Source organism: Saccostrea echinata, unplaced genomic scaffold (genome assembly GCF_033153115.1).
Source record: "Saccostrea echinata isolate AGI-Se365-2 ecotype Australia unplaced genomic scaffold, CSIRO_AGI_Sech_v1 ptg000014l, whole genome shotgun sequence".
Taxonomy (NCBI): domain Eukaryota; kingdom Metazoa; phylum Mollusca; class Bivalvia; order Ostreida; family Ostreidae; genus Saccostrea; species Saccostrea echinata.
The window spans coordinates 11,648,376-11,676,032 of NW_026889763.1; the positions used below are offsets into that span (position 1 = coordinate 11,648,376).

At 34.1% G+C, this 27,657-nt stretch overlaps 2 protein-coding genes across 5 annotated transcripts in view; one reads left to right on the forward strand and one right to left on the reverse strand.

Moving 5' to 3' along the window:
- Positions 1 to 1,967: 1,967 nt before the first annotated feature.
- On the reverse strand, positions 1,968 to 13,005 carry LOC133186741 (uncharacterized). 3 transcript variants are annotated; one of them, XM_061322027.1, is made up of 8 exons: positions 12,797 to 13,005; positions 6,759 to 6,869; positions 6,639 to 6,669; positions 5,683 to 5,876; positions 4,360 to 4,431; positions 4,194 to 4,259; positions 3,901 to 4,002; positions 1,968 to 3,692 (listed from the first exon to the last, which is right to left on the reverse strand). In XM_061322027.1, the coding sequence occupies exons 1-8, from the start codon at positions 12,942 to 12,944 to the stop codon at positions 2,455 to 2,457; spliced, it is 1,962 nt and encodes a 653-aa protein (XP_061178011.1). In that variant the 5' UTR covers positions 12,945 to 13,005; the 3' UTR covers positions 1,968 to 2,454. The 3 variants fall into 3 exon arrangements, with proteins under 3 accessions (XP_061178011.1, XP_061178012.1, XP_061178013.1); XM_061322028.1 differs by lacking the exons at positions 6,639 to 6,669; positions 6,759 to 6,869; positions 12,797 to 13,005 and adding an exon at positions 6,234 to 6,358; XM_061322029.1 differs by lacking the exons at positions 6,639 to 6,669; positions 6,759 to 6,869; positions 12,797 to 13,005 and adding an exon at positions 6,159 to 6,247.
- Positions 13,006 to 19,088: 6,083 nt separating this feature from the next.
- Positions 19,089 to 27,657, forward strand: part of LOC133186742 (bridge-like lipid transfer protein family member 3B) — a 33,369-nt gene continuing 24,800 nt past the window's right edge. For both annotated transcript variants that reach the window (XM_061322030.1, XM_061322032.1), the window contains exons 1-2: positions 19,089 to 19,246; positions 23,572 to 23,734. In XM_061322030.1, coding sequence (XP_061178014.1) covers positions 19,203 to 19,246; positions 23,572 to 23,734 — 207 coding nt within the window. In that variant the 5' untranslated portion in view covers positions 19,089 to 19,202. The remainder of the gene's footprint in view (positions 19,247 to 23,571; positions 23,735 to 27,657) is intronic.

Here is a 27,657-nt window from a genome sequence, read left to right on the forward strand (position 1 = left end):
TCGAGATATTGATTAACGAATACTATGTCCTACAGTATCTAAGTGGAGTTTTAATTCTCCATGTTTCCGGGCTCATTACTCTGTCCACAATAGACTGCTTCACGATAACTGCGGCACTGCTCTTTTGCAGAGCAAAATGATTTGTTTTGGTGAAATATGACGTAAAAGCAATTGTTTAAAATACGTCATTTAATTATCTGTCAACAAAAACTTCGCCAAATGTTATTAATTTGCCCTGCAAAAGAGTAGTACCGCAGTTATCGCGAAGGGGCTTATGGGATTTTTTAAGCATTTATAAAAAAAAAAAAAATATGTAAGTGAACATGTATCTTTTAAAATATTTTAGAGTATGAATAGGGTTTAAAATTCGAAAAAGCAAGTTTCTTCTATTACTCTGCATCTGTATAGGGAAAATTACGTACTTTTTAAGACAGCTTAAACAACATAAAACGTAATTTACAAAAAAATCTATCATTCAATATTTTTAAATTTACCTTGAAATGCAAGTCCTTCGTATTATTGATTAACTGTAAAAATTTCGAATGGTGAAGCTGACCTCAATATTGCACAGGGCATCGTGAAAGAAGGCATAAGCATGACAAAACCGTGTCATGTTTACATTTCCCGAGTACGGGAAAAACCAACTATGACGTCACGCGTAAGCTAAATAAGCGAAATAAGATATACCTACATAAGATTTCCGTCATCAGCAATGCAAAAAAAAATTTTGCGTTCCCCGTTTCTCAGAATATTTCATCACATACTGATTATGACCTGTTTTTACATAAAAATACCGTCCCTGTATTCACCGAGTATGATCTTGCTGTACTAACAGATCGTGTATGACGTCACCGACTTGTTGGACGCGCAGTTTAGGGAAACAGAGGAGTGGATCAAACAATTTCATAATTTGTTAATGTTTACAAGAATGTTAACACTTTTTATTTTTCTTATATAAGATGGTAATCAAAGTAAACAAATTGTCAAAAATTAATACAAGAACTGATGGTTTACACGTTTTGCACTTATATAAACGGAGACTATGACGTAGTTAAACAGAGTCATGTGACCATGTGTCCTTCATCCCACCACTGTCTAGTTATAGTAGAGTATGCCAGGGCATCAACGATAGTTGGAAACGTGAGATAATTTGCATAACGGGCGAAGTCCGTAATGCATAATTAAATTATCCCACATTTCCAACTATCGTTGATGTCCCTGGCATACTCTACTATAATTAAACAGTGATTCCTTATATTTCCATTTCATTGTGAAATAAAATTGTAAATTTAGATTTTAAAAAATGTAGACTAATAGATTTAAATTACACGAGGCCTCACATGTCAATTTCAATAGTCCCCGCCCACTGACGTCAAACACAAAGGCAGCCGCACGAGAATTACATGCATATTAGGCCTTCTTAGCCCCTGACCTTTTGTTTGGCGAAATTTACATTCCGGTAGAGTGATCAAGAAATCAACTCAACTAACTTTCTCAGAGTTATCACACAGAAAACAAATAGAAATGGAAATATAGAGATATCGCGTCCCAACAAAACACAAAGTGGTTTGAACCAAATTCTATCGTCTTCCTCTCATAGTATTCTTCTGTACAAAATTTGAAATCATTGCATTAAAAACTGGTTACATTATGACACAAAAAAAGTATCATGAATATACAGACAGACAGTTATGACCAGATATGTGTCTTGCTCTTATAGTGGAGTACTTCTGTACAAAATTTGAAAACATTACTTTGAAAACTGTTTGTTACTATATCACTACAAATTTAAAAGTTTTAACGGACGGACAATGTGATTCTAATTAAGCTACCGCATTTCATGTTTAATTTATTTTTGCAAGGAAGACAAGTTGAATTAGCTTTGAAAGTATTTGAACAGATGGCGGAAGAAGCTTGATTTTGAAAGATTTCCTGCTATAATAAACAAATGTTTCTGCAACATAGAATTTGAATTCAAACAATTTTTTTTATTTGTTCAGATACTAGTACATGTATATCAAACTATAAAAACACACCCTTTAAATTCCAAATTACCTCCTTGATGTAAAAACATTTTTTCCATCTTCCCTTTTCCAAACGTGTATCTTTACGTCAGAAATTCATAGTCCGAAACTTTATACTGGCAGTGAAGATTTAAATCATTTAAAAGACATTTAAATAAAAAACACGGCGTTGAAAAACTTTAAAAACATTTAGTATCAGCAGATATTATTTGGATAAAACATTTGTGTTTCTGGATATCAAGCAGGTATAGATACTAAAATGATGTCGTACAAATATTGACCTTGCAATACCCGGCATAACCTTTGCATTTTTTTTTTACACAGAAAGAGGCTAACATATTGCTATGAAAAGATTAGAATACCCAGGCAGTATGCTATTAAGATATGTTAAATATTAATAGAAATATGTTTCTGAATCAGCTTTGACGTCCTAGGACATCATAAGTCTCTGGAATCCCGCGTCTTCCATGATCACGTGTTTGCGAACCTCGTTTTCACCTCCTTTTTCTAGTTCCTTGAACCTCTCACAAAGCGCTTGGTGTTGACTTGATTCAATTCCTACAACCAACTCTTTGTTTAATTTACCGAAAATGGACGAGAATGAGAATGTGGCAGGTCTGATACAGTTCAACAGAAGCCTGGAGTCACAGTTCTGGATCAAAAACTCCATCTTACTCTCGGCAACAATTTCAAAAATAATTCTACTAATGATTTCGTGTTGGATGTAGTAAGTTTCTTTATCCACACTTATTTCAATGTAGTCGTCCATTAGTTTTTCTACCGCTTCTTCAAAATAATCATCAGGCGGACTGAACACAGCAAAAATGGTGCGTATAGACCTCAGTAGGTGTTGGTTTAAATTGTCAAGACGGAAGCTGCCATTGTGAATCATAGCGTATGTTAAGGCCACGAACTTATGCTTCTCGGAAACTTTCGGTGATTCTGACATTTGTTTCAAGTCGTCTTTTATGACACTAAAAGGTTCTGCACAGAATCTTTCGACATTCGCTAAAACTCGACGGTTCTTGCACGAGAATGCCATCAATTCTGGTAATCCTATGACACATTTTTCTTTGGAAACTAGAAGTTCAGCTTTTGTTGAACTTAAAGCCGCTTCTTTAGATTTGTCATCAATAGGGATACTCTCGGAAATGTGGACACTGGCGTTGTTAGCTTGTAATTGTTTGGACAAAATTTCCCTAAAGTCTTTTGAACAAAGAGTCTCCTTGTCTCGCATAAAATGCAGTCTTGTGTCTTTTAAGATTTCACACTGCGATAATACATTTTCATATTTCTCCCACACCGTGTCTCGCACGGCGAGAATTACAAAACATTTACCACGAGCATTCAGAAACAAATCAGTCAGTCCTTTAGCTAACTCCTCCACCTGACTCGGTGCGTACCACTCCTTAATACAATCCTGGAGGAGAACAAAACAGGTACAATTTTCGTACACACCTTTCTTCCAGTCGGATATGTTGTGAACAGTCGTGAATTTACAGGTGCTGCTGACGAAGTTAAGGGCACAGTCGAGGACAGCTTGTTTTGCCAGAGTCGTCTTGCCGCTGCCCCACTTGCCGACTATAGACAGTGCCTCTAGGGACCGTAACCGGGAACCCAGATTCTCGGCACTGGGGGGTTTATACAGGTTATCCACCTTTAAATTTACTGAAACATGAAAATTAATGAATCTCAGATGTCAGATTAAGTACATGTATTATGCTCTGGTTAATTGTGGTACGAATTGCAATTTTTTTTGGTAACGAGGAGAGAGATGCATGCCAGCATTTGGGATTGGAAATTGTTGTATTTATTTCAAACCAATGAATAACATGTTTAATCATATCTATATATACGTATGCCAATTCGTGCTTACAACTCTTCAGGAAGCACATCCAGGGGCTGTTTCCCTCATCATTGTCATCTAACATATCATCTGAGAATGGATTCGTGTCATCTGAGAATGGATTCGTGTCATCTGAAAATACACTCATCGTTTAGTGTGCAAAGTACCTTTAGCATAAAAAGGAAAGTTATTATTATTTCCGCCTATGTGTTTTCCGCCTACGTTTACCTGTGTAATTTACCTTTAGAAAAGTTCTAATATTTTTTTTTTTCAAAATGGTCCTTCACACAGAAAGATAAAAGTGTAATTTTGAAATGAATTACCTGGTTTGACCATATCTGGTTCACTTAGTTTCTTGCTTAGCAGCTTCTTCCCTTGTTCCTCATTATCTGCAAATATTTTTAAGAAAAAACAAAAATTTTGGGGATAAATGTTTTAGCTTTAAACTTGTGTGTCATAGGGCAATAAAAAATTCCTCTTTCTACTTACCAAGGTGAATGTGCGTGTCTTCCTTCCTTTTGTCTTTCTTGAACCTGTGAAACATTCTTGGAATACTTTGCTCTGTAAAAAAGATAGATAAATTTAAAAGAAAACTGCAGAACTATACTTTGAATGACCATGCATAAAAATGGCTGTCGATGTCTAAACGGCTTGATTTCCTTATGATAAATGTATTAAAGCTAACTATGGCTTAAACATATTGAAAAGCAACCGGAAATAAAGTATGTTGGTACATGTGTCATACAAAAGTACACAAATGATTTTTTATTCCGCTATACTGAATAACAAGACGCCCAAGGTTCTGAACAGTCGCTAATTAGGCTGGCTGAAATTAATTCTACGTTTAACGTCACCTAAAAAATTCAAATTCTACGAGGGAGGGAAAAAATAAAGAAAATTTTCAAACAAATGAGTATTCACTGATTTGTGCATCATGTATGCTTATTATTTGATGATCAATTTTAGTAAATCTGTCAGTATAAATGTTAGACTTATCTCAAATATACCCAACACAGGGCCCAAACGTTAGACTTATCTCAAATATACCCCACACAGGGCCCAAATGTTAGACTTATCTCAAATATACTCCACAAAGGGCCCAGATGTTAGACTTATCTCAAATATACCCTACACAGGGCCCAAATGTTAGACTTATTTCAAATATACCCCACACAGGGTCCAAATATTAGACTTATCTCAAATATACCCCAAACAGGGCCCAAATGTTTCCTATTAAAATGGAATGCAGTTCTTAGTTGCTAAAAGTAAAAGCAAACGTACCGTAATTAAATACAAACTTTAAAAATGTTGCCGATTTTTTTTTTTTCAAAGTGCTAATTTCTCCCAAACCTACGCGCGTGGGTGATGTTAAATATAGAATTAACTTTGGACAGCCTTACACGGTAAATAGAGTTCTCTCGTAACAGGTACAAAGACAGGATTATATTGTATAATGATATAATCTATATGTATTTCAACAGCTAATTTCGCAATTCATTACTATAGGGATTTGAAGTTTTCTTATTCGAAAAGTGAGCAAGATGTAGTACATAATATATTTAGCCACAGAGTAACCCATACGTGACCTTATGATCCGCGCCCTGTTTCCATTTCCAAGATGCTACAAGAATAGTTAATGCTGATTCAAGAGTTTCCAAGAAGCTCGAAATATGTATGATATGCGAAATAGGATAGAAAATAGTGAGACACTGAAAATCTTCATCAAATAACTTCAAAACTTGATTGAAAATCGTGAAGCTGCAACGTGGATGACATTTATCTCAGTGAGGCTGTTTACAAGTTGACGCTTACTTTTCCCTCCCCTGGATCCTGACCTCCTCCTCATAACAAAGACCACCACACCTACTACCAGTAAGATAACCACAATGGGTACCGCTACAGCGATGCCCATACATGCCGGTCCACAGGAAGTGGACTCCTCTTGGGGAGTGGGCGCCGTCGTGGACTGATTATTCATTATGAGAGAATATGTAATGGATGTTGTTCTACAACGATATATGTGCACAATTCATATACCATTGAACAAATAAGTAGTATTTAAATGAAGGTAATGTTATGATCATGTTACAATAGAATTTTGTAATTCATTTATAAATTATGTGCTGCGCCCCTTCTCTCATTACTTTGATTACACAGCAAATGACTTTTAATATGAATGGGAAAAGATCGTTTACCCTGACAATCAAGACGCGAAGCAGCATTTGTAGCTCAGTTGTACATTTAGTACCAGTTAATACATGCATAATACAGACTGTATAATGACTTACCTTCCGTTTCTCACTATGCTGTGTTTTATTTTTACTTGTATTAATCAATAATAATAAACTATTATACACACGTACAAGTGTGAAAGAATCCGCTCAATATATTTCACTGCAGAATGCATGTTCTTGTGGCCTCATTCTGTTTACTGGGAGGTAAAATTTGCATGATGCTAATCTAATGCGGCACAATAAAACCCTCCTGTAAATAATGTACACTGTTTTGCTGCTGTAAGATACCAGTAATCCTTCATCGTCGGAAACCCACAGTCGGTCTCTCTTCTCTTACTTATCTTAGGTAAGAGAAGCGAGACCGACCGTGAGTTTCCGACGATGGTAATCCTTTTGAAATCCCCCTTTCCCAATGTAATTTTTGTTTTATTGACTTGGTGAAAAAATTCCTACGTTTTATATTTTTTGCACATTTGCAAACACATAATAAATTCAAAGAATTCCAACACTTCAGAATAGCATCTGTTCACATACCTTTGGTGAGTGCTCATAGTGCAGGCAGGATCTGTAATACAGAAAAACTATAATGTTCAGAACCTTAGTACTGTGCTTGCTCTAACCGAATAAATAAAGAAAATAGCGGGGAGATATTACATTTGAAGACTTCGTTAGAACTATAAGTGTTCTCAGGACACGTGTAATTGGTAGACTTGCAGACGACAGATTCCAGTCGATGTTCCTCACTTATAAAGACCGGACATCTTCCTGAAAAGAAAAAAAAGAGCATGGATATCCTTATTGATCTGATTTTTTTCCTAAGATGACTGTAGAAATTAATGGAGAAAGATTGTAATTTACCATAAACATTCTGGGTGTAACGGACAGACAGACAGACGATGAGATCAGAGATACCTCTATTATCAAAGACACAGGAAAATACTACGTGTTGCTTCAATTTTGAAAGTACTTGAGGACACCGTTGTACCTAGCTAATACCACTACAATAATAAGTAAATAACCAGTAAAGGAAACCGAGAGACCAGTAACATTACATCCCCCCCCTTTTCCCCATCAAATAGAAGCATTTTTAGATTAAAGTTACCTCTCTTTGACTTTCATTCAATTCACCCAGATTCAAAGAATCTTGCAGTTTACTCCTCAAATGTACAGTCTAATTCAATCGCTTGTTACCTAACATGCATGCTTTTTGTTAAATAAGTTTCGTATTACTCTACATGGTCAACTCAACTTAATCCCTCTCACAACAATAATACCAAACAAACCAAAAATTTACTTCCAAAAGAAGTAAATAGTTTTAAGGTTTACCATCCCTAATAGGACCTAATTCTCTATCCATCACGTACATGTATATAATACTCTGATATTAATTCAAAGCATTTTACAGTAGAAAAGGATTTACCAAGAGAAAGTTTCAAAAATGTAATTAACTAAACAGTAATTAATTAACAGAAATTGCATTGAAGTCTATGGAGACAAGCGATTCTTTTGAAATAAAAATTCAAATAATAAGAATTTCAATAAATACTGTGGTGGAAAGATGCATGAAATCCTTAGAAATATAATGACAATTTAAAAGATTTTTTTTTTACCGTATAGATTTTTTAAAATTGATTTTTATTGCTTAAAAAAGAGGGGGATAACTCTTCAACAAAGGTCAAGGTCATAAATTAGGACACGTTCCATTCTTACATGCTTATAGTAATAAATGGGAATTATGTCTAAATATACTGAGTATTCCACCCGTACACATCTGTATTCAAATTCATTGAATCTGAGGCTATTAGGGATGGAATACCTTAAAAAATACTTCTGCTTCAACCTACACCAGGCATAGCTGCAGAACTGTAGCTCTCTGAAAAAAAATTGACAGACCGGAGAGCTACTGTGCCACCCATAGAAAAAAACTGTATATTTATTGCGCACAAAAAAGTGCGCTGTTTCTCGATTTATTTCTCCGTATTTTTAAACTGCAATCTCTATATATTACTGACCGTGTGTTCCTTACACATTTTTGCACTATTCCCACATCAAAACATTTCCTATAACCGTTGTTAATAGCCCTCCTGGGCCTGAAATGAAGACTATCCAAAATCCCACTTGTTAATACTGCCATTTTGGGTGGCTCGACAATTCGGCCAAACGCGCTTCGTAAAGATGTCAACTACAAGAGTAGTTGATAGAGGTCTAAGGAATTTTTTTGAAATTGAGCTTTTGTGCAGTTGAGGTAAGAATTTGGAGAAATAAATCCAGAACCGAGCGCAACTTTTTGTGCGCAATAAATATACAGTTTTTTCTGTGGGTGGCACTGTAGCTCTCCGGTCTGTCAATTTTTTTTTTTCGGAGAGCTACAGTTCTGCAACTACACCAGGCACACACCAAGCTGTCTGTTTGTATACGCGGTATACATTGTACGTTAACTCGGACAGTAAAAGGAAGAAAGCGGTACTACTGACTATCAACTATTCACAATGTGTTTTATTGAAATTTATTATACCTCTACTGATTTTTCACTATATAAGAATAAATCTTCACTACATAAGAATAAATCTTCACTACATAAGAATAAATCTTCACTATATAAGAATAAATCGATATATTTTGCTGATACCCTGAAAATCACCGTAAAAAGACTGATTCCCTGCAAAAAAGTGTGTCTTTTTTGATAAATTTATAAACACCTTTTGGAACACCTAGCAATTTCTTTTAATCATATAAAAAGTTCCGATATGTTCCAAAGAAAATCATGAATATTCATAACGCAGCTCAGTTAAAATTACATATAAGAAGGAGGGGCCTAATATATATATATATTTATATATATATATATATATATATATATATATATATATATATATATATATATATATATATATATATATATATATATATATATATCACGTTACTTTATCATATATATTAATAAACAGAATATTGCTTGCAGATACATAGATCACTTATTCAGCTGCAAATACCTTTGATTGACTTTATTTATTTATTTTATCTACATTCTCAGTAATCAATATTTCCATTGCACACCTTATAATTGCACTGCATATAAAATACATCATGTAGAATTGCAGTTACGAGTTTTGAAACTGGTCCAATTTTAGTATCGGTATAATAAAAAGGTAAAGTATATCATTGAGGGAGTCAGCAGAATTCCAGTTCCCCTCGAGCAAACTTATTAGCCTCGGGAAATAGGCTTGCTCTTGCGGAACTGAAGCCTTGATGACTCCCCAATGGTATATTTTAATTGTATATTGTCGAAGGGGCTGTGGTTTGCATAAGAAAAGTTGTATATTATCTCTGTATTTTTTTTTATGGATGTTGCTATAAACCTTTTTTTGTTATACATGTATTAAAAAGTATGCTCATATCACAGGCACCTGATGTTACTTATTTTTTTTTTATAAAAAAAAAAAAATTATACCTCCTACGTAAGACTTATAAGTTAGGGGTTATATATTTTTTATTAAAAGAAAAATAAATAACGTCAGGTGCCTGTGGCTCATACTGGCATATCTGGAGACCACAAAACTCCACAAGGCAAGTAAACCACACAGTTAAATTACACATGTTTGTTGTATAATTTGTGAAATAGGTAATATTGATGTTGCCAAATTTAACACTGCAGGAAAATCACAATTGATATCTATAGCAAACAATTCTGTCTTTTTCCTCACTGATAGCAGGGAATTCTGAGATACTCTTTAAAAAAGTGAACAACAAAAGAAAGAACAAAGAAACAAAATAAACTCTTGTAATTTCCTTAAAGTTTCAAGTTTTACAATTTGCCTGCATATTACTCCTTAAAATTTTATTATTCTTTTTTTAAGTAATGCAATCATGAGTCAAACAGTGCTTCTTTTATCCCCCTTTTCAAGTTTCCATGCATGCATCCTAAATGCCTTAGAAATGAATATCCTTGGTTGTTTTGACATATGCCCCCACCCCGTCCCCACCCCTACAACCCGCAGCCTCTTGGATCAATAACTTTTTCTTAATCATTAAAATGGTAGTCCCCTCAAAAGACTAGATTAATGCTTCACAATGACGCCGATACGATCAAAGCTCCAGGTCACTCCTCAATATGTAATAGTTATTGTATATTTATTATGGTGTATCCTGATTTATTTGGACGAAGGGCGGTGACGAGTGCGAAGCACGAGTCTCCACCCCTTCGTACAAATAAATCAGGATACACCATAATAAATATTCAATAACTTTCTTGTATCATGGCCAATCAAAGCTTCAATAATTGTTATGTCCCAAATTTTCAAGCATGATTTTTTAATTACGCCAATAAAAATTATAGTTTTTGTCAGGGGACCGCATGGATCCTTCCCTCCAGTATTTTTTAATACGCACATTTTATGCGTGTGTTCATGAGAAAGGACGTCGGATTGTAGCTCTCCAACTTAATATAAATACGGATTGTTAATGAAATTCATAAGAATATCAAGGATGAAAAATTCGAAGTTGAAGATTAAGGGAAATTCAGGTGTTAATCGAAAATCAAGAAAAAAAAGATATCCGTTGATCATTTGACATACTCGAGAGCTGTGGCATGAGCAAAAACGCTGTATTAATAATTCTTCATCTATGGATGCAGTGCAGCTGAACTTTATTCTAGTTGAGCAAAGAATACAGCAAAGATGGTATATCCTGCTAAAAGGCTCTATTATAATAGGTGTGATATTTTAAGATATTTATTTGTGGAATTCATGTCAAAAATTTGATTTCTCGATGCGGTGGAACGAATATTTGCAGAGTTCCGTAAAAACATATCGTATTTTGGGATAGAAGTGCACTGTAATTTATGTGAAAGACATTTATTTCATTGGCAGAAATTGTGTCTTTGTATATAACAAAGCCCATTTGTATCATGGCTGTAGTGTTTTTCCTTTGAAGTAAAGTGTACAATAACTGGAGATACACCGATGGGCGGAGCCAGCAAAAACTGTGCAGTGTAAATAAATTATTGAACACCAAGGCGATTTCAACATTTTAAATTACATGTATATTGAAGAATCACAGAATTAAATGGGCTTTGTTATATATTATATTTCGTATTTTGGGATAGAAGTGCACTGTAATTTATGTGAAAGACATTTATTTCATTGGCAGAAATTGTGTCTTTGTATATAACAAAGCCCATTTGTATCATGGCTGTAGTGTTTTTCCTTTGAAGTAAAGTGTACAATAACTGGAGATACACCGATGGGCGGAGCCAGCAAAAACTGTGCAGTGTAAATAAATTATTGAACACCAAGGCGATTTCAACATTTTAAATTACATGTATATTGAAGAATCACAGAATTAAATGGGCTTTGTTATATACAAAGACACAATTTCTGCCAATGAAATAAATGCCTTTCACATAAATTACAGTGCACTTCTATCCCAAAATACGAAATGTTTTTACGGAACTCTGCAAATATTCGATCCACCGCATCGAGAAATCAAATTTTTGACATGAATTCCACAAATAAATATCTTAAAATATCACACCTATTATAATAGAGCCTTTTAGCAGGATATACCATCTTTGCTGTATTCTTTGCTCAACTAGAATAAAGTTCAGCTGCACTGCATCCATAGATGAAGAATTATTAATACAGCGTTTTTGCTCATGCCACAGCTCTCGAGTATGTCAAATGATCAACGGATATCTTTTTTTCTTGATTTTCGATTAACACCTGAATTTCCCTTAATCTTCAACTTCGAATTTTTCATCCTTGATATTCTAATGAATTTCATTAACAATCCGTATTTATATTAAGTTGGAGAGCTACAATCCGACGTCCTTTCTCATGAACACACGCATAAAATGTGCGTATTAAAAAATACTGGAGGGAAGGATCCATGCGGTCCCCTGACAAAAACTATAATTTTTATTGGCGTAATTAAAAAATCATGCTTGAAAATTTGGGACATAACAATTATTGAAGCTTTGATTGGCCATGATACAAGAAAGTTATTGAATATTTATTATGGTGTATCCTGATTTATTTGTACGAAGGGGTGGAGACTCGTGCTTCGCACTCGTCACCGCCCTTCGTCCAAATAAATCAGGATACACCATAATAAATATACAATAACTATTACTTAATTCTGTGATTCTTCAATATACATGTAATTTAAAATGTTGAAATCGCCTTGGTGTTCAATAATTTATTTACACTGCACAGTTTTTGCTGGCTCCGCCCATCGGTGTATCTCCAGTTATTGTACACTTTACTTCAAAGGAAAAACACTACAGCCATGATACAATTTAGACTTATTGGTCAAACTGCATGATTTATGAGTAAATCCAGAAGACCCCAACCAGAAAGTAACCTCGCTAGTTGAGGTGAAAATAAACAGATAAAGAACGGAATGGGAGTGTGCGTCATAAAATGTGGTTTATGGTTGGTTGGTAAACACTAAACAGATACGGCTTGATAACAAAAACCTAATATAGATATATGCTGTAAAAAAATATCAATGCAACATGCCTAAGCATAAAGAGTTTTTAAAAAAGCTTCCTTGAAACTCGGAAGTTATTATACATGTACCTATCTTAGCATTCAAATTTACTTACTGTTCCAATCGGCCTTGATAGTGGTCACGCCCTATTTCACATTAGATATGCATACTTGCATTAAAGGTGTGCAGTATAGTAATATTACCTGGTTGAATCCAGATCGAATCGACACAAGCATTGACAAAGTCTCCGTATTCGTCCTTCAGACAATGATAATTCTGTTCATTTGACACACAGTGTTTGGACCGTTCCTTCCATTCATTTTGGTCCCGAGGACACTCTACGGAAGCCATGACTAGTTAAGTTACACCTGTGGACATATGTAAAATATTTATCTTATCATCCCGGCAAAATAAATAGCAAGGATTGCGCAAACACCATCTTTGTCAGTTGTTATACTTTATGAATATTCCGGAAAAAACGGCTGAAAACATTCGGTTCTAAAAATCCTGTCTATACCTCGGGAATAATTTACGTTCTGCTTAAACTTAACCCCGGGTCAATTAAATCGCATTTAAAAGTAAATATACAGACGTGCCGCTGGAATGAATGTCTCACTGGGTCTGAATTTACTTTAAAAAAATAACATTTGTCAGTGGATAATAATTTTCTGCAAGGTCTTGACTAAAGTACATTGTATATGACCATTAAGTTTGTCATTATTTCATTTTTCCACTTCAATCAAAAAACTGATTTCAATTAAATCTCATCAGGAGGTCAGTTTTAGCCCAATTTCCATTCTAACACTTTATATTGTAAAATTGTTCTTTTCTTTTCATACGATTAAAACAAAATGACAGGCCCGTAGAAATTATTTCAAGGGGGGGGGGGGAACTTCCCCCAAAAATCTGACAGGCAAAAAACAAAAAAAAGGGGCAACTTTCCAAAGTTATCTGACAAGCGAAAATAAAAATATAAATAATAATATTTTTTTTTAATAAGCTCATTTACTGTCCAAATCCTGGAATTTGCCTGTGCTCAACCTTACAACATCAAAAAGTGTGTGTGTGTAAAGGGGAGGGGGGGGGGGGACAAGCATCTATAACGAAAAATTTATCATAGCAAATACTACACTCGGAAAAAAGTGCCCCCCCCCCCCCCCGCTTTCTACGGGCCTAAATGATACAATGATCCAAAGAATATTTTATAAAATCAAAATTTCGAACATCAAAATACTGTCCTTTACAAAAATTGAGAATTTCAAATTTTACTTCACCGCAAATCACTACAATAAACCATAAATCGCAGCATTTCCTGCAGGGTGCAGTCTTGGCAGTGGTGTTGACAGCTTTAGGCCAAAAAAAATTACTCTTAAGTATCTCAGGCGCCGCCTCAGCAGCCTAAGCGCATCGATCAATTATATTGACACATTAAAAAAGTTTAAAAAACTCAATTTTCCAAGTTTTTTCAAGTTCAAAAGAAAATTGAATTACATGTATGTCCCTTTTCATACATGCTAGAAAGACTTTTTTTTTAATTAATACATACGCAATATGTAAATTTAACTTTTTATAAGAATGTTTAGATTTTACATTAGTTAAAGCAGAGTACAAATTATATCTAAATAAGAGTAAAAAAAGAAAGATACAATTGATATCAACATTTTGCTGACTGATAAGAGTGAAAAACGAGGTACCTGCCGCCCCCCTCCCCCCCCCCCCCTTCTTAAAAAAAATGCCTGCCGCATTGAATTTTGAAATTTTTGACCTGAGAAACTAATTTAAAAGATTATTATTATTATTTTGGCCCCTTAGAATTCTTTTTTTATTATCAAAATACGATCTGTGCTTTACAAATATGTATATGATTTTTTAATCATTCACGACTGTTAGCTTTGAACCGCGTCATACCGGTATTAGGAAAAAGTTTTTACCCGCCCTCAAATAGGCAAAAAATTAGGAGTCATTTTTTTTTTTTAAAACTCCTCCCTTCACTTCTTTGTGCAGTATACGCGTTTTGCAATGTAAAGTAGGGTAAAATTATCAGAATTAATAGATGAATATTGAAGTTCATGTCAACAGTTTGGCAAAAGCAGAGATGGAAGCTTCTAAAAGAAATTAGCATCAGCATATTACATATAACATATTAGCTGAGTATTAGCATATATTCATTACTGATATTAAGGTATAGCGACATACTTTTTTCATTTATATATAATCAATCAACATAATCAGGGACCTATATATATATGTACTAACCAAGGCCCGTGAGAACCCGGAGGGAGGGTGTTAAATTTTTTTTCAGTTTATATACATGCACCACAGGCTAAACCCATTCATCTCATTATCGTAGGTAAATATATATATATATATATATATATATATATATATATATATATATATATATATATATATATATATATATATATATATATATATATATATATATATTTTTTTTTTTTTTTTTTTTTTTTTTTTTTTTTTTCGCGTTACAACGCGAAAGTTTCGCGTTTATTCGCGAAAGTCACGCGTTATAACGCGAAAAAAATTAACCTACGAAAATGAGCTCAATGGGCTTTCGTAACAGGCATTTGAAGTTACATAAAAAAGTTATTAGGTATGGGTTATATTTTTAATAAGAAAAATATGTAACATCAAGTGCCTATGACATGTACTACATAAAATTATGATAGGAAATTAATACTAATTTATGGTTGTGATCCCTTATTGATAATGTCTGCTGACTATTTCTCCTCTCTTTTTTTAGCTCTAATGGTCGAAAACCAGAAGAGCTTATGTGCATGATAGTAATTACGGGGTCCGTCGTCCGTCTTTCTGTAAAAAAAAATTTCAAGACGCTACTCCTCCTATAGTTTTGGTCTGATTTCAATATAACCTGACATAAAAGTAGACTGCACTTAGATACACAATTCTCTTTATCGGTGAATGGTGTTGCCTCTGTTACCAAAAATAGAAATTTCTGTGAAATACTCCCAAAACGCTACTTGTCCTACAGTTTTGGTCTGATTTCAATTATATCAATTTTGGCACACAAGTAAAATACACTAAAATACATAATTCTGTGTATCGGTTTTTGATTTAGATGAGCGGTGTTGCCTTGGTTACTAAAATTAGAAAGTTCTGTGAAATGCAAAATGCTACTCCTCCTACAGTTTAAGTCTGAAGAGACTAAACCAAGGATCATTATTCTGTTTATTGCTGTTGCATAGTTTCAAGTCCAATTGCTACTTTTATCTTCCTTTTTTTTGTTTTGTCTCATCAGAGAATTCTGGAGTCTTTTCTTTTTAGGGGGGGGGGGGTCAAAGAATTTCTGATTAACTTTGCTTTCACCCCTCTCCCCCAGATTGAAATTGCCTCCCTTCATGAATGTTATTTATGTCTCTGCTTAATGCAGGTCCCTGATCATGTAGAATGTTTGTCCCAGTGTGTTTATATGCAATATATTGAAATAATAGACAGTGGCGTATATTCCGAATGTGTTTTCTGTACTAATATAGGCAGAATTCTCAGTAGTGGTTTAGGTATGAGTATATTATTAAAATAAAAAAAAATAATACTACAGTAATTTCTATCTTACAACTTGAGTCGATTTTAAAAAAATAATCCATCTTTCAATTATGGAAGGGGCAGTGGTAAGAGCGTCTGCTCTAGAGTTGCGGAGTAAGGAGTCGATCCTTACGTCGCGGGTTCGAATTCCACTGCGGGACGTGGCCATGGAGACCGGTCCTTCGGAGGAGACCATATAAATCGAGGTCCCGTATCCCAGTAGGTGCTGGCACGAAAAAGATCCCTCACTGCTCAATGGACCTAAGTGCCGAGCATAGGTCATCAGGGTTGGATTGGCTGTAAAAATGGGGGCGGGATCTTAAAGTAGCCTCTAGACATAGGTTTTTTTAAATGTTCAAGTAACGATACGTGCCTGTTTGCAGGGGATAATACCCCCCCCCCCCCCCTGCGGATTTTCTATTCCCAATACACATAAACATTGCATCAATCGAAATACAAATGAATATTGAAAAAAAATCTAATAATATAGTTCAACGAATTTTATTTTGAATTTAAATAAATCCACGCTTGTCATCAATTTATCCATATCTGATGATTAATTTAAATGGATACATTGTTTATATGGATTAGTATTTCTACTTTTACCTGTACGACTTAATATATAATTACCAATTGTAAATTGCCAGTGAAATAAATGTAAATTACCTGTGAATGTTAATATTAATTAAGAATATTTCATTTATTTCCGTATACATGTATTTTAACACATGTCGAATATTCCACGTACGAGTGAATAGATCTACGTAATGAACGATAACTCGTACTATGAGCGATAACTCGTGTTCGCCTACCTGTACATTGTACTATCCAGTGTTAACCTATATTCCATATAGGCAAAAAGGCTGTAGCCTACACATCATTTTACTCAATTTGTAAAAATTAACTATTTATACTGCAGTTTGGTTGAAAAGGGGGGGGGGGGGGAAGGATCAGGAAACAAGACAATTATTTTGTTTGCTGTCAAATGCGGAAAAATGTTCTTAGGAAATTGCATTTTATTTATTGAACAATGAAATAAAAATTGTTTACGGGATATGTTTTTGTTTTATTAGGAAACCGTAAAGCAAAGTATTTCAAAAAGGAAGTTTCAATTTTACCTAAGCACTAAGGGTTGAATTATTACGAAAGCCCATTGAGCTCATTTTCGTAGATAAAAAAAATATATTTTTCGCGTTATATCGCGAAACTTTCGCGAATAAACGCGTAACTTTCGCGAATAAACGCGAAACTTTCTCGTTATAACGCGAAACTTTCCCTGTAAAACAGAGACATTTGCATAAGTCTACAGTTTGTTTTACTTTTTAATGATCTAGTTTATTCATTACAGGGAAAAACGAAAGACTATTTTGAACTTGGATTATCACGAGCTGAAATTTTATGTTTTCTCGCCATTGAATGTGTCTTTCCTCTTTCTAAATCTTTTTTGCCGTCACATTTTGTCTTTCTCAATGCTGTTCAATACAAGTGTTGAAGCGTATAGTAGAGGAGCGAAAATACAAGCATAACTTTAATTAGATTGAACACTCTATATAGAATTTGAAATAAAAGATCTCAGAAAATTGACAACAATGAGGTAGATTTGTATTTCACGGAACAATTGTGTCACATCACATGAGTAACCTAATGTGAAAATTGGATGACAAATATTCGTATCAAATATTTCATCTCCGATTGACTCACTGAAGAAATACAACATTGTATTTTAAGGTTGCACTATTTGGTCATACTATTACTTACTAAAACATTGACAATTTATTCAAAGAAAGCAACGAGTGGAGATCTTCCTGAGAAAAAAAATTAGTCTACAGAATTTCTTGGATTCAACAAGTGAAAAACAAGAAAATCTTTAAAGGAATATTCATTTAATTAATTAGTAGGGTTTTGAGATTAAATGCAAAATCAACACTAATCTATCCATTTCTCGCATCAATTCTCTTTTACATCTTCTAAAGAAATGTCATTTATAAATTCATAGAAGTCCCCCTCTGCGTTCATGTTTTTTATCTGTCAGTCAAAATCACAGGTTCCTGAGTAACATGACTATATATGTATAATTTCGCGTTATAACGCGAAAGTTTCGCGTTTATTCGCGAAAGTTACGCGTTTATTCGCGAAAGTAACGCGTTTATTCGCGAAAGTTTCGCGTTATAACGCGAAAAATATATTTTTGTTACCTACGAAAATGAGCTCAATGGGCTTTCGTAAATTATATATAGGTATTAAAATTTCTTAATTTTGTTAAGTGGTCATGATAATTCTATTTTCATAATTGTTTAAAAAAAATGTACTGGTCAAATGACAATCATGGATGTCTTTCAACTTCACAGAAAATTTATACGGCAAACAATTTCTTTTTATTTGATACTTAGACCAGAATACATGTGTGAAAACGTAATATAAATAGCGAACCAAAATAAAACCTTTTTTTTCATTTTCATTACATCATTACACCATTCTGGACTTTTTTCGTATTTTTTTTTCGGAGGGTGAAACCCCCCCCCCCCCCCCCATACGGAGGTGAACCCTTCTCATACTGACACTACTGACACGCGCCTGTTGAAGTCTTCGACTTCACCTTAGCCTACACATATACAGAAAGGAATATATACCACTGATAGATTGTATATAATTTTTTTTTTTTTTAAAAAAGGGTGTTATTTGATTGACGCTTTTCTGCTCCCTTTCAGGCAAACATTTTGATCCGCCCTCCATTGGAAAACGGCCGCTCATATCAATTGATACTCAATGTTATGGGAGCATCTCATTAGTCTTTGTCTTTCTCACATTCATAAATTACATTTTCATTTAAGAAATATTCGACACTATAACAAAAATATGGATGTTTTCCTTTTTTAATTGCTTTGATTTTTTTTCTCGTTGATACGAGGAACAAACCGTAATAATGGCGTCAAGATACAGGCGAAACAAACTCGCTGACGGATGACAGGTCTAGTTTTGTAAAGTTTGTGTGGGCAGACAGGAGAGATGTTTTTATGTTAAATTTCACTGGTAGAAAGAAAGGAGATGGCTTCAATCATCAAAAACCAAATTCTAAAACACTTATCCAAGTAGGTGCAACTTTAATATTTCGATTTACGTAGACAGAGATTTCGGTGATTTCGAATTTTCTCGAAACAGTAGAAGAAATTTCACTGGTCGGAAAAGTTTGGATGATTAGAAATCTTCAGTGCCAATTGTACAATAAATGTAGTTTTTAACATTTTTATTTTATTATTGTGTGACTTCTCTACATATACCCATAGGCGCTTGGTTTCAGGATGGTGTATTTTGCTTATTATGTGTTTTTCTAGGTGTGTCTAAATACACACATTAAAATAAAAATCAAAATCGCTAAAATTAGCACTTTTTACAGGGCTCTCACACCACTTTTTGGGACTGGGGCCTTGGCCGTAAAAATTGGGAAAATTAGCGACCTTTTGGGGAATTTTGGGAAAATCATAACTACACATTATATGTATTAACATGATTAAATTCATGATATATTGAATTTCTGGTGGTTATTATGAACTAAATTTCTGTTTTGTGATATAGAGAAATATGAATTACAAGTTATAGTAACTACATATCTCACTAAATGTTCTTTAATATTTGGGAAAATTAACACATTCAATTGGGAAAAAAGGTACCTTTTTTGAATTGGGAATGGGGCCTTTGAACGGCCCCAAATATAGAGAATCTAGAACCCTGTTTTAAAAATATCATATTGCTGTATATAAAAAGAGTGAACACACAACAGTTGCCATCTTAGATTTCATGGGGTGCCTTAGTTAGAATAATCTAACTGTGTCTCGGGACAAGCCCTCACCACAGTTAGAATACGTCCCATATACTTGCAATGTAGCAAATCGGAGTGGATCCACTCCGAAATGATTTTGAAGAATACAAAAGGAGTTGCACTGAAAATAACTACCAAATTAATCATAACAAACCTTTTTGAGATTGTATATGCCTTTTAACCTAAAAAATAATCCATATAAATACGAAAATTCAACTCATTTTCTCAACGTTTTTTCCTCGCTTCAAATTTAACGCCATGTTGACATTCGGAACTCTCTGGATTGTTCATAGAAAATGCACAGAGTTCGAGTTATCGCCCGTGTTTATTTTGCTACATTGCGAATACACGGAACGAATTCTATCGTTAAACCGGGTCAGTAGGACAATATCATTTTAACGATAGAACATTCTATCTAGGGGTGCCTTGGTTCACTCTTGATTTTATACAATATCTACACTTTTCCTACTGGTGTTGGGTAAGATCTACACTGTAGCTTCAATTAAGCATTGAATTCTTATTTTTTGATGGCGTCAGTCCTAACACACCTGGCAGTGCCGACAAATTGAATACCACGCGTTAGCACGGTATGATAATTTGTCGGCACGGCCAGGTGTGTTATAGGACTGATGCCATCCAAAAATAAGAATTCAACGCTTATATTTACATTCTTTAATTTTCTCTATTCATAATTGTTTATTTCGTTAATCTTTAACATGTATTTAGCGCCTTTCAGAACTGGTGTGCTTAATAGACATAAGAGCCGTTTGTGACGTTGGGAAGTTAAATAACACAAATGAACACTGCGAGGAAAAAAAATGACAAATTAATTCTAAACACACAGTTGTTGTATTTTTACATTAATAATACAGTTTTTTTTTAAAATTTAATTTATTAAATTTTTCAATTAAATTGAGGCAAAACAATAAACATTTTGGTGTTCCTAGAGTATTGAAAATTCATATAGTTCCTTCTGTGTAACTGTATTCTGAAGCGCGGTGACAAGGTTTCACGTGTGTTATAGAGATTTGAACATCATGGATTTCTTAAAGAAAATTACACTGAATATAAATATAAATGATTGAATAATGCCCTTCAATCGTCTGCTGATTTGAACTTGCCGTATAAAACATGCAGTAAACCAAAACGTCCTTGATTACCTAGCACTGAAACTGAAAGCAACAGAAATGACGATTTCTAACTATGTAAAATGTAGAGATATCTGGGAATTACACAGAAAATCTAGAGAGGTCAGAAACCATGCCAAACTTGTCAGATAAGGCCAAGGTAAATAAATATTGTGTTTCCTATTCCAATCCGAGAAAAAATAGGGTAGGTAGGTAGGGAAAACATTTTATTTTATTTTAACATCAGTTAAAATTCAACTTTGACAATAAACAAAATGAGAAAAACAAAGAGTTCATTTCTTTTTTCCCAAAGGGCGGCTTACTAATGGCATTTCTGTTTAATGTGTATAGGATATGCATTTTCTCAAACATGGAAGTGATCGAGATTAGGATTTCTAATAGTGAAAATTGAATTGTTTACTACGGGAAAGATTTCGGCGGATAAATTTTTCAGGGTCGGTTCATATTTTAGGGTCTGTCGGGGAACCAGATACATACAATTTATCTAGGCCTAATGCGCAAAATACACTATCCTAAAACCAAGCGCCTATGCATGTACATTAATTAAAATCTATTACAGCAGAGCCTTCCCAGCATACAGGGTTCGACACTAACGTTAGTCCGTTAGTCTCAGACTAATACACTTTTATTCGGACTAATAAAATCTGTGGCTAATTAGTCCGAACGGACCAATAAAAATTCCTGGAAAACAATTTGAATAATTTACCAATGTCCGATTCTCCACAACTTTTACTGGAAAACCCCGCATTTATTTTTAGCTTTCTAGCTTCTTGGCGGGTAGTTAGACAATTTCGAGTCAGAGCTTAATTTTTCGACTGATTGATATGAAGTGAAACGTTTTAGCGGTCATAATTTATATGACACAGAAAAGAAAGATGTCAGACATTTTGGATGTTTGTTTGTTGTTTAACGCCCCTCTCGAGAATTTTTCACTCATATGGAGATGCCACCACTTGCCGGTGGAGAGCTGCAAATTTTCTCCTATACTCGGCACTTATGAGCAGTGAGGGATCTTTTTCGTGCCAGCACCTACTGCGATACGGGACCCGGTTTATACGGTCTCATCCGAAGGACCGTTTTTTTTTGGATGTAATGCAAGAGAAAAAGAACGACATCGGGAATGCGATTGTACTCGTTGATCACGAGATTTCAATGAATCCGTGCTGGGGAATAAACCATTTCACGTAAATGCTTTGTTTATTTAATAAAAGTATTTAAAAAAAACGTATATTGAAATGTTTATTTTTAAATTAATGTTACAAAACATTGATGTTTCCTTTTGTTTTGACGGACTCATAAAATCGCATGCGGACTAGTAAAAGTAAGGAAGCACTAGTCCGGCCGGACTAAAGCCTAAAAAAGTTAGTGTCGAACCCTGGCATATTTCTTTTCAAAATCTACTGTTACAGTAATTAAAGCATACTTTTCCACATTTTGTGAGATAACTAAAAATGTTCTATGAAACTATTACTAAAATAATAATGTCCTATGGACCTTGTTAAGTGAAAGAATTTGTCCTGTATATTTTTTAGTAAAGCAGGTATATTTCTTTAGAATGAGTTACCCACCCCATTGGGGCGGGTAACTCCATTCTAAATGAATTTGCCGTAGACTGTTTCATGAAAACTGCACTACTGCTCTTTTGCAGAACAAATTGGTAGAATTTGGAGAAATATGATGTAACAGAAATTGTTTGATAAACGTCATTTTATTATCTGTAGGGTTGGACAACAGTACTTAGTATCTGTACTGTACTGAGTAGTTCTTTCAAAATTACCAGTAAAATTCCATTTCATTTACTACTAATATCCATATTGATATTTAATCCTTTTTAGCTCACCTCAACAAAGTTGAGGTGAAAGGGCTTGGACACAGATTTGAAGTTAATATTTTCTCAAATTTTCTGTATATTATCATGACTTACATGTTGCTAGAGCAATTCACACGGAAATATGAATTATATTTCTGTGTGAATATTTTTTCTTAAAACTTTTCAATGAAAAAAGAAGTTATAAAGATAGCATCTATAATAACAATAATATAATAATTACGTCCTAAAATCATATTGTTCAATGAAAAATATTGAAAGACTGAGGTATCATTAAAAAGTACCATATCATTATTGGTATGGTATTGTACTGTTACAGTGAACATGGTAAAGGGAGTTCAAGATATTTAAATGGCAGGTAAATTTAAAGGGTTGAAAAAAATGTTATGATTCATTTGGCAATTTTCAGTGCACATGCACTACCATTTGTATAATTTGGAATCAGATTTGCTGAATTAAATATATGTATATTCAAAATGTGGTAAGACCCTGTCATGAGGGCCAAAAAAAAAAAGATTCAGTAGAGGTGCAGTAGGTGTATGGTCATCCATGCCAAATTAATTTTTTTGTCAATTGAGCTACAGAACTGCAGCTTATATATCCTATTAACCACTATTCAAGGTTCACCAAGAACATGTCTCCAGACAAAATTAACCTGAGTACTCTAAAAGGAGAAGGTGAACTCTCTAATCTGGAACTGGATGAGGTGGTTCTAATGGAGCTCTTAGACATGCCAACATGGATGAAATTATCAAAAGCTGTCTGCAACCGACTGTCCATTAAGGTATGTCATAGGACTGTCCATTAAGGTGTGTCATAGGACTGTCCATTAAGGTTTAACATAGGACTGTCCATTAAGGTATATCATAGGACTCTCCATTAGGGTATATCATAGGACTCTCCATTAACTAAAGGTATGTCATATGACTCTCATTAAGGTATGTCATAGGACTGTCCGTTAAGGTATGTCATAGGACTGTCCATTAATTAAGGTATGTCATAGGACTGTCCATTAAGGTATATCATAGGACTTTCCATTAAGCTATATTATAGAACTGTCCATTAATTAAGGTATGTCATAGGACTGTCCATTAAGGTATATCATAGGACTGTCCATTAAGCTATATTATAGAACTGTCCATTAAGGTATGTCATAAGGATGTCTTAAAATCTACATGATGATAGTCAGTCTTTGCTTTTGTTAAGCTCTACCCGCATCTGATATTTGGACCTGAAAAATAACATTCATTGATAGTTCATACATATAAAATGATCAATATCCATTAACACAGGAAAGTTTTGGTTTTTTTTTTTCAATTATCTTAATGGCATATGAACATGTATTTTAAGATTGGATAATGTGATTTGTCGAGCATTTTATTCTATGATATTAAATATACAACAGGATTCAAAGGAAAAGAAATCTTGCAGCTTAATTACCATGCTCACAGATTCCTTCACAAAGTACATGTATTGGAGATAATTGTATGATGCTAATCAGTGTGAAGAAAAATATTGAACAAGAGACACAAGTTCAGTGGACAGTTGTACTTTCACCATGCTTTATACTACTGATACATGTAGATATTAATTGAAGGCAGTGCTGATGAATGTTTCAGGCAGCTTAATGTAAAGATAAAGCTTTAACTTGATATAACTTGAGATTGGGCAAGAATAATAAAGTTCGAAACACAACAAACAGTGAAATTCTAAATTTCTGTTGGATTTATTAGTCTCTCTTTATTTATAAAGAGTTTATATGCTTTTCTTATTACACCCTCAAAACTACTAATTATGACATGTAAATATCTACATAAAAGAATAAACATAAGCTTAACATTTATAAACAGGGTTGTCCCTAAGAATTGAAATAGCAGGGGGACATTAAAAAAATAGAAGGGGGTCTGGGGTTCCTTCCCTAACAGGGGGTTGAGGGGGAATACCAGAATAACTGGGGGATTATGTCATTATAGGTGGGGAAATTCCCCAGTCCCAGGGTGTAAGGAACAACCCTCAGGCTGATAAATATAAAACTAATGAAGAGAAGTTTTGAAAGTATTGCTGGGTCTGGCTCACTTATTTAACAAATGAACCTGTTAGTGGCAGAGTTGCTAATGTCTTTTATGTATTTAGTTTCTTATTCAGTATTATTACAGATATAATTTCAGTCTCACAAGAAAAGACAACAATAATCTGGTTGGTTTGATTTGTGTTGACATCTTAATTAGAAATTGCACAAATTCGGCAAGCTGGCATCAATAAAAGCAGTTCTGATACAGCTGATATGTAGATTTCATTTCTCTCCAGATACTATAGATCTGATAGATCTAGATGTAATAGATAGTGCTGAAAACTTTTAAGCGTGTCCTTGCTTATGTGTCATACATTTATATATATAAATGGATCATTCTTTCTGCTAGGATTCAGCAAAAAATATCTCTTCAAAATTAAAATCCTCACAGATGTTCAAGGAATATAAAAACTAAGATCCTCACAGATGTTCAAGGAATATAAAAAGTAGGGATGGCAATCAAATACAGAATTGGTAATCCGTTAACTGCAAGACATTTCGACTGATTAACCGGTTAATCGTATCAAACTACACATTTTCTTGACTTTTTTTCAAGTAGCTCTATTCCTATGCACAAGAAGACTTTAAAAAATGATTTTAAAACTTAAAAAACATTCTATTTGTCTTTATTTTTGATCAGAAAACTACATGCATTTATTTTTATTTCAATAGACAAGAAAAAAATCAGGAAACCGTGAAACATGCCTGAAAAAACGCAGATGATTTACACATCACAGACTGATCAATTACCCCACAATTTTAATCTGGAGAGCCATAATTACCTCCAAATCATAAATATGTGAAAATGCTAAATTTAAATGTTTAAGCAGGAATTTTCTTTTCTAAAATTGATTACATTCAATTTCACATGCATTTTAATTTTTTTTCAACTAATCAATTACAGATTTTTTAACCGATTGCCATCGTTCCGACCGAGTAATCGGTTAACCGGTTAGAAATTGCAATCCCTGATAAAAAGATTTATCATATGCAATTAAGGATCAGGATTTAGATAAAGTATTTTTAGCTCTACTGGTCAGAGACCAGAAGAGCTTATGCGATAGTAAGGTGTCCGTCGTCCGTCCGTCTGTCTGTCTGTCCGTCTGTCTGTAAACAATTTTCAAAACGCTACTCCTCCTACAGTTTTGGTCCAATTTCAATATAACTTGGCACACAAGTAGACTACACTAAGATACATAATTTAGTGCATCAGTTTTTGATTTCGATGGACGGTGTTGTCATGGTTACTAAAAATAGAAATTTCTGCGAAATTCCTTTAAAACGCTACTCCTCCTACAGTTTTGGTCCGATTTCAATATAACTTGGCACACAAGTAGACTAAACTAAGATACATAATTTAGTGCATCGGTTTTTGATTTAGATGGACGGTGTTGCCATGGTTACTAAAAATAGAAATTTCTGTGAAATTTCTTTAAAACGCTACTCCTCCTACAGTTTTGGTCCGATTTCAATATAACTTGGCACACAAGTAGACTACACTAAGATACATAATTTAGTGCATCGGTTTTTGATTTCGATGGACGGTGTTGCCATGGTTACTAAAAATAGAAATTTCTGTGAAATTTCTTTAAAACGCTACTCCTCCTACAGTTTTGGTCCGATTTCAATATAACTTGGCACACAAGTAGACTACACTAAGATACATAATTTAGTGCATCGGTTTTTGATTTCGATGGACGGTGTTGCCATGGTTACTAAAAATAGAAATTTCTGTGAAATTTCTTTAAAACGTTACTCCTCCTACAGTTTTGGTCCGATTTCAATATAACTTGGCACACAAGTAGACTACACTAAGATACATAATTTAGTGCATCGGTTTTTGATTTCGACGGACGGTGTTGCCATGGTTACTAAAAATAGAAATTTCTGTGAAATTCCTTTAAAACGCTACTCCTCCTACAGTTTTGGTCTGATTTCAATATAACTTGGCACACAAGTAGACTACACTAAGATACATAATTTAGTGCATCGGTTTTTTGATTTCGATGGACGGTGTTGCCATGGTTACTAAAAATAGAAATTTCTGTGAAATTTCTTTAAAACGCTACTCCTCCTACAGTTTTGGTCTGATTTCAATATAACTTGGCACACAAGTAGACTACACTAAGATACATAATTTAGTGCATTTTTTTGAATTTGATGAACAGTGTTGCCATGGTTACTTAAAATAGAAATGTCTGTGAAATTCCTTTAAAACGTTACTCCTCCTACAATTTTGGTCTGATTTCAATCTAATTTGGCACACAGTTAGAATACACTACGATACATAATATGTATTTCTGTTTTTTTTTATTTGGGTGAATGGTGTTGTCATGGTTACCGGTACTAAAAATAGAAATTTCCGTGAAATACTTTCAAAACGCTACTACTCCTAGTTTTCATTTGATTTCAATAACTTGTCACAAAAGTAGACTACATTAAGATACATAATTCTATTTATTGTTGCATGTTGCAATGTTTCAAATCCAAGTGCTACTTTTCTTTTGTTCTACAAACAGACCAGTAGAGCTACAGTCTCATCAGAGACTTCTGGTTTTTTTTGAGGTGTGTTGTATTTAGCATTGTTGTCCAGTTTTGAGGTTTATTGTATTTAGCATTGTTTTCAAGTTTTGAGG

Excerpts from the sequence above, each read along its gene's own strand:
- LOC133186741 (XM_061322027.1), bottom strand. The coding sequence starts at position 12,944 with ATGGCTTCCGTAGAGTGTCCTCGGGACCAAAATGAATGGAAGGAACGG. Across the intron at positions 5,877-6,638 it reads ACTATGAGCACTCACCAAAG|AACAACATCCATTACATATT; the intron begins GTATGTGAACAG and ends ATATCGTTGTAG. Across the intron at positions 3,693-3,900 it reads GATGTGCTTCCTGAAGAGTT|TAAATTTAAAGGTGGATAAC; the intron begins GTAAGCACGAAT and ends TTCATGTTTCAG.